An 8,217-nucleotide genomic window follows, 5' to 3' on the forward strand; every position below is an offset into this window, starting at 1 on the left:
GTTAGAAGTCCTGTTTTCTTGCCCACTGTATCTCAAGCCTCACATGTTCCCTTGATTAGTAATTTCCAATCCTCTTTGCCTTAAGAAATCTTTTGTTGTTTGAAGTATGTTTTTTAATCTCAAAGGCCTCTTATTTAAACACTGTCAGGCCTTTTGATAGTTAAAGCATTTGTGGTTATTAGTCCTGAGGAAGGTTCTAATGCAGAAGCCATTCCAAGAAAAATCATGGCTTCCAGATTAATGATAAACTCAAAGGTTGTTCAAGCCATTCTGCTGGAAGCTTTCCTGCATCACGCTTTGAGTTTGTTCGACATAGAACAATGCTACTGTGCCTCCTCTCAAAACAGGGTGGAGAGAAAGGAAATGCTAATAGAGAAAGGTTGGTCTTGTGGATAAGGCACAAGGCAATGATTCAGGAGACTGGAATCTGGCTCTTGGCAAGTCAGCCTTTCTACTCTTAGGCAAGTCGTTTAATTCTCCGAGTCTCAATTTCCCCAACAGAAATCAGAGAAGACAATTCCTTGCTCCCACACTGCTACCTTATTCACTCATGATGCAACTTCTTCCGGGGATGAACTGCTCATTATATGAAATTGCCGAGTACAATAAAATGATAGTTCCACGAACGCTTTAGACTGGTAGTGTCAAAAAAGGCAGTCTCTTCCCTCTTTCTCTCCTTACCTCTAGGCAACTCGCTCATGTGCGTTCTTACGCTGTTGCAAGCATTCTTTTGGCGATACGGCAGCTTGCTTAAAAGTAACCTGGGGGAAACAAAAAAAATTGTTTTTCTACTGGTTCAGTTTTTACTGAGACAGTTCCACGTACAATCACAGAAATGACTGGGCCAACAGCAAGGAATGTGGCGGTACCAAGGCCAGAACAAGTTTCTGGAAGACAGATTTGGGCAGAGGTGCCAGCTTCCTGACAGAGCTTCACAGAACTGTAGCATAACACTGTATTTTTAGCTTGAGAAAGTGATACATGACTCTGAAATTTCTCGTTCACAATCCTTCCTTCCCAGAGCTAGTTTTCAGAGCAGAAGTTCTCAGGCACCTTCTCCCTCAGCCCTCTCAAGTGTTTCCCGTTCCTTTCTTCTCAACTCAGTGCTACAAACACGTACAATGGTTTGGGAGTTGCCGCATTATTTGAATTGAGAAAAATCTTTCACATTAGTTGGCAGGCAAAGAAAAAAAAAAAATTGAAGAGTGTTTTCTTTTTCCACCGCACTACATAAAAGCCTCGTATTACACCAAAGCTGATCTAGCGACCTCTGAAATGGACAAACTGCAAACTTCTTCCTTATGCCGCAAATCAAGATTCATCTGATACAGTAGTGCTGTAGTGAAGAGGACTCAGGGAGGAGATAAGCTCAGGATGAGCGTAAAGAGCTGAATTAGCAGAAAACAACCTTTTTCTGCCCAGAATGATTTTTTTCAAGCTCTCCGACCCAGACCACTATTGCTAGTGAAAAAGGACGCAATAGAATTGCTCTAGCTGCAGCCACAAAAAAATATGGAGGCAGAAGGAAGGATGGGAATTGTCCCTTTGGCAACAACAAGCTATTAGAGTACCTTAGTCATAATGTGAAAACTACGCATTGGAAAAAAAAAAACAGGCAAAATATGCTCATGTTAATTCTCCTGCTCCCCAAAACCCCGGCACATACCAGCCAGCCATTATGCACTGGATCCACCTACAAAGGATAACAATCACTCATCCAGGTTTTTATTACAAGACTTCCCTTTTTCCTCAGGGCTTGCGAGGAGTTTAGGCTACTTAACATCACCTTGAGCTTCACGAGTCTCTGAAGACCATATCTGCAGCTGATAATAGAGATAAAAAGGAACATTGTTTCAGTACAGGCCCGCCAGATATATCTCCTTTTAATGTAAGTCTTACACCTTATTTTTAAATCTCTAGCCCAATGACTCATGTAGTTCTGATTTGTACAGTTAAAGGATTACACCCAGGAATCACAGAAAGTGACACCGCTCTTCAGGCTGAACGTAAACAGGTAACACCTTCTGGGACCAGTTTATGCATAAGTCCTCCTACGTATGCAAAACATATCCACAATTTGTAAAGTGGCCAGCTACTCGTCTTATCTGGACCTGCATCAGCCCCTTTTACAAATTGCCCGGGGCTGTGTGGCACAGCGCCACCCCACCATGCAAAGTCTTACCCTCAATAGTTGTGAGTAACCCACACTGTACACACCGCTGCTTCACCCCACTGGAACAGTTATGTCTCCACAGTGTCTGTTTGGACTTTGCGTGTACATATACAACTTAACTAGTTTGCTGCAATAAAACCATATAGATTTACTAAAAAGGACCAACATTCTAGCAAGGCTACAATTTTTAGTCTGAGCTTTCTTAATTACCAGGTTGAACCCCCCTGCTTTCTCACACAGAACAGTGATGGGTTTCGCTATTTCATAGTCTTGTTCATTTGCCAGTCGCTGCATGACTTGTCAGTTTTGCTTTTAGGACATTTGGGGAAAGTTCGACATCCTTTTCGTAACCAGTGTAGCGGTTAGCCTCTCACATAAGAATACATTTGATAAATATTCATTCATCTGCACAGCAATTCCACTTATGAACCTTAATATTGCTGAAAATAGATAAAATCCAAACAACATCCTCTGGGTTTTCAATCTGAAATATTGTGCCTTAGGTGCAGTAAACGTGTCATCTACCATGAGACTCAGAACATTTCCAGATCCCTGGAAAAAGTATTTTCCTCCGTGTGAGTAAAGAATATACATATCAATCTTCTGACTTTTATTTTTGATTAAAAGGAACAAAAAGCCAGGAAAAATAATAATTCTTCAAGACATCTGTTGCACAATACACACATTAAGAGAGAGAAAAAGGAACTGAACGTATTCTTTGCCCTGCGCAGCAGAAGAAACAGGTCTAGATACATGGCCTGTTAAATGGAAACAAAACAGACATGAAGGAAGAATTGCCACCACAAGCTGCTTCTGGCAAGCAAATGCAGGAACTAGAGGAAGGAGAAGGCCTAACCCAAGAAGTGACAGAAACAAGCCAGTGACAAGAAGGATTAATTAGAACAAGGCCTAGAGTTGTCTAGAAAGGCAATATCATATGTAAAGTTGAATATAAAATAACTGCTTATTGGCAAGGTTCGTTAACACACAGATGCAGAAAAGACGAATTATATATAGTAAAGCCACCAGTGTCGTAGCTCCGCTTGTGATTAGTCTCCAGTGAGACGCTGGGGTGCAAGCCAAGTCAGGAGTGCTGATCAACCTGTTGACTGATCTGTTTCACAAAGGCTGAGACATGTAAGCACTAGCTAAAATTTTCCATTGCAGTAGCCTCGGCAATGAAGTGATAACCATTACAGGTTCCAATATCAAAAGAGTAGGAATGAAGAGGAGGTGGATTTGAAATAAAAGTGCCTGATTACTGTTCTACTGGCTTTACTCCTGGCTGCCACAACAGCTTGTCCTTTAAAAGCCTTGATGCCACTCCCCCAGTGATCATGAGTAATACACTTCAGTTTGCGGTGTCTTAATAAAATGCCCCCTCGTGGTCACTACAATGATTTCCTGAAAGGGCATGCAAACTATTGCCTTCCCAGTATATCTCACTACATCTGCTTCTAACTGCTCGTCATACTTGTGTGGTTTCGTGCTTCTTCCAGCACAAGAGGGTGAAGATCTTCATGTATAAAGCAGAGAGCTTTAGTTTCTGTGGTGTCTTGAGCTCACGTCTCAAAAAAAGTAGCCAAAGATAGACAACTGTGCCTTTTCCAGAAGCTTCCATTAAAAGGAAACCTGCAGAAATAATGATCTGCATAACAGAAAATAAACTGAGATCAAAGTTCCCAATTTGCAAAGTATTCTATGAATCTACATAATCATTTGCTTAAAAGAAAAAAAAAAATCAGACAAAAGCCAAATCTTTAGGCCTACTTCAAAAAGTGTGTTACTTTTTAAAAATTAACACAGCTATTTCATTTTTTGTCACCACACTCGCTTATCCTGTAAAAGCAAAAACCAATGAGCAAACTGATTCAGATGTAATACTTTTTGAGGGACTAGACACTCGTGGTTCAATAAAGAGCTACCAAATCTGTTCCCAATGGCACAGATGGTACGTAGTCCAGTAAGAAGTGAATTCTGGAGCTGTCTGATTCCAGGAGACTCAAACGCAGTAATGGCAGAGACCTGCGTAAAGTACAACTGCTACATTTAATTAATATTCATTATGGCCCACACCCACCCCTAAATGATCTGGAGAGAGACTGCTGCAATTCAGAAGTTGGTGCCGAGACCCGATTCACTTCCTGACACTTTTGCTGCTGCAAGTCTTTCAAACTTATCTGGCCTGCCACATCAGACTATAGGTCCCAGGGGGAAGGTCTTGCTACGAGAAAAGCTTTCATTCCAGCTTTCTTTACAGATAGCGATCAGCTTGCCGACAGATGCTGTCACTTTAATTGCTGGTGCTACCCTGTTTCACCATCTTCACCTTTTCCCTTACTCTATTTTTTGACTGCTAGGGCTTTGGGGGATTTATCAGCCTGCTTCCGCAGCACAACAGGGTAGTCTAAGACTACTGCTCCTTGGCTGCATGGCAACCACGGTCAATCCGATCTCTTACCTCTTTAAGCAACTACACGTGATACTATCTACATATTGTTGTACAGCCTCTCTACTTCACAGGTATATATTGTGTTTACTCTGTTATATACTTAGCAATCAGCTCTACAGGCCAGGAACTTTTCTTTTGTTTCAGAGGGATTCATCCAGTGGCATAATGATTTCTTTTTGGGGTTATACTACTGCTACTAATTCTCTTTCCCCAAGAGTGGGCAGCTCTCAGGGTGCAAAAAGCCCATTAAGAATTAGACCTGAAGTAATTACAATGTTCCTTCAAAAACCCGTGTCATTTAGCGGATAGATTTTTTAAAACTTGAACTTATATTCCTTTTACATGCCCTAGATACACATGGTGGTGTTTCTGCTTCAGGGGCATGCATCTTTAAATTTCAGTGTCAACACAAACGCTGGTACAGCTATGCAATTATAGCACTTTTGCTTCTGCAAATATTCCCATGACCTACGTCACAAAACAACTCTGTGGCAGGTGACCCAGTTACTACAGACTGGGTCAGTTCAGGACTTCACACTTGCAACACGGTTAAAACCTTATTTGCAAAACAGCACTGCTGTAACCGGTCAAGTGGAAACCGTGTGACCTGACATGTTTTTAATTGTAATGTAGACACAACTTTTCATTTACATAGCCTAGAAGTAACATATACTTCTGTTCTGATGCCAGAGGACACCAGAAACGTAGGAAGTGAAAAAAAGAAGGAAGGCTGCTTGGATAATTTATTCAGACAATTACTGTCTCATCATTACTATTCCTGCTTGGAAGAATGTTTACTAGTGCCCCTAGAAGAAGAATGGAAAAATAAAATTAAATATATAGCTGGGATAGAACCACAGAATAAATTACATTTAGCACAGCAATTACAGTTTCTACCAGACTACATGTATTATGAACAACCTATATTTGTGTGGTCAACAACCCTGCCTCATAAACATCCCTGTAATTAATTTGAAATAACAAAAACCAGGGGTAAATAAATGTAATGTTATTTTTGCTCCTTTTAACAGAGCATTTGACTCTTTAGCTATATACAGACAGTTGATTCACCACAACTGATGAAGCGGAAGTCTTCAGCGAGGAAAGGAGAACCCGAGTGCGCCGGGGATGAAGGTGGTGGCAAGAACCTCCTAAAGTGATAAAAAGCAAACTGATTATGGTTTATGAAAACAATAAATGGCAAAGTAGCTACTGCTTAACAGACTAAAGTGGTTTTTTTTTTCCCTTCCCCTTAATAGCAACCATAGCCACTTCATTCTCTAGCAATCACATCCAGTTCTCTTTCTTTTGCAATATCCTCCCCTTCATAAGACCCATGATTCTTTCAATTTTCGAAAAAAAGATACTGTCTGTCTTCCAACCCCGAGCTTTCTACTGCAGCATGCATAATGGTGCTCTATGAACAGAAGTTTGGTATCTTCAAAAATTCCTGTTCTGGCTCAATAAGACAGAGGGGACTCAGAATTCTCTGTGGTTCCCTTTACAAGAGTGTATCCATCTTTGTTCATAACATGCTCACGCAGCAAAGACTGATCAACAGATTTATTCAGGAAATCTAGGAAAATTCACACTCCTAAAGCTGGAGAGAAGGACTATGGCAACTTCCCTCAACTGAGTGTTTCTTCCACCTTTATCTGAGGGGCCTTAAGCAACTCATTAAGCAATAGCACATTCTTTGGCCTTGGAGGCATGCTTGTTGTGCTTGTTCACTGCACTGAACAAGCTTTGATTACAGGAATAAGCTTATTAAATTCGGGGCCATGCAATGATACATTCATAGCAATACAGTACAGTTAAGAGTCAAGAACCCAATTGCGCACCTCTCGTACAGGCGAAGCTTCCACTTGCGTTGACTGGAATTTTGTCTGAGTGATAAAAATACGCAGCCCTGCAAACTTACCATTCATTTAAGTATTGTAAGGGAGATGGCTACCAGCAGCTGCTGTAAACTCTAGCATTCATTCAGAAAGACATAACGATACACCAGTTCACATACATAACATTCATAATTCAACCAACTCAACTCAGTAGCTACAACCCTTTCCTAAATAAAAGGATTTGGCTTCTACTGAAGCCAAGAGTAATTTTTAACAGTGAATCTAAAGGGGGATAACTTTGGGCCTAAAATGTGCGATAATAAAAGTAGTCTGATATCATGGCTGTGAGTTGGCGACACTGAGGTCCTATGCTGCTCAGCCTTGCAGGACTTAACACGCATCTTAGGGATTCACGTTTCACCAAGCAACAAAGCCTCTTCAATTCATGCAGTTCAGCATTATTTTGTGATACCCAAGGCCTTTGTGGCTTTAAGGTACAACCTTACGTATGGTGCCTCCTGCACTGGAATAGTGTCATGGGATATCCTGTTTTTCATAACGGTTGGCATGATACTTCTGCAAAGATGTATTCAATCACTTAGGAGTTGCATTCATCTTTCATATAGAAAGTCTGGTTCGATGCTGCAGCAACTGCTCAGCAGCAGAAAAAGACATCTCTAACAGAGTGTCTAATCAAGAATCTCAATTGAGACAATTTACACAGAAGTCTATTTTTGCCTTTTTTTTTTTTTAAAGGACATACACTTAGCGTCCATTCATTTTCTGTAGCAACTAGCAGTCACTCCCTAGAAAATATGTAAATTTTTTTTTTGCAATTCTACTATAAGGAATTATTGGGATTCCTCCTTACCAACCTCACCCACCCCCACAAGGGTAAGACACAAGAACCTACCCATCGCTTAGTAAGGTGTTAACTTGGATCTGACAGTCCGATGGCACTGCGTGTTGTGCTGAAACTCTTAGCGAGGCTTTTTTTGTGGAGAACCAACAATAAGCAAGAAAGAAATCTCTGATTTTTTTTCTTCTTAAGAAGGTAATCAAGGTCTGAAAAGTTGTTTAACTTGCAAGCTTATAAAAAAAAGCAATAAGACAGAACAGTGGGCTATCACGTATGCAGTGGCTTAAAAATCAGCAGTTGGTTTCAGTTATAGTCTCTAGAGAGACTTACAACAGTCCTTAGCTGGATGCAGTAACTCTTATGTACTGGGAATCCCCTTTGCAAGCGTGGACAACATGACTCTAAAGAAAAAGGGTCAAACAACACAGTCTCACATATTCAAGGAATTTGGCTTCAGTTTCTGGTGTTGCCACAAAACTTCTGTCTGACCCTTCATAAGTCTTTAATCCCTATGCCTTAGATTCCTTACCTGTTAAAACAGAGATTTTAAAAAACTTCTTAGAAATGTTGTGAAGAATTATTAAGTGTTGAAAAAGAATTTGACATGGTGTCAGGGAAAGCCTTGAAAAAGTGCACAATAGTAACAAAACTTAATACAAATAAGGAAACACCAGTGGGCACAGTGGTTCATCCTCAGTCCAGTTATTTCAGATAAGAAGTCATCTTAAACGCTGGTGTCAGCGGCATCCATTACTTAACAAATACAAGGTCATCCCATGTTGCTCAAAAAAGCTCCCCTTAATAAGTAGTTGAAAAACAAAACAATCTAAGCAAAAGGAATGGTGACCAAGAAGAGACCCAAGTTCACATACAAGCAGCAGCTGATAAAGTAACA

The 8,217-nt window shown here is 40.6% G+C and overlaps 1 protein-coding gene across 1 annotated transcript in view; it reads right to left on the reverse strand.

The window, feature by feature from the left end:
• Positions 1–1,778, reverse strand: part of REL (REL proto-oncogene, NF-kB subunit) — a 38,135-nt gene extending 36,357 nt beyond the window's left edge. Inside the window, exons 1-2 of the mRNA XM_074578527.1 lie at positions 1,667–1,778; positions 682–761 (exon numbers count right to left, since the gene is read on the reverse strand). Of these exons, the coding sequence (XP_074434628.1) occupies positions 682–761; positions 1,667–1,677 (91 nt within the window). The 5' untranslated portion in view covers positions 1,678–1,778. The remainder of the gene's footprint in view (positions 1–681; positions 762–1,666) is intronic.
• Positions 1,779–8,217: the final 6,439 nt, after the last annotated feature.

The sequence above is a fragment of the Larus michahellis genome, chromosome 3 (assembly GCF_964199755.1).
Source record: "Larus michahellis chromosome 3, bLarMic1.1, whole genome shotgun sequence".
Taxonomy (NCBI): Eukaryota; Metazoa; Chordata; class Aves; order Charadriiformes; family Laridae; genus Larus; species Larus michahellis.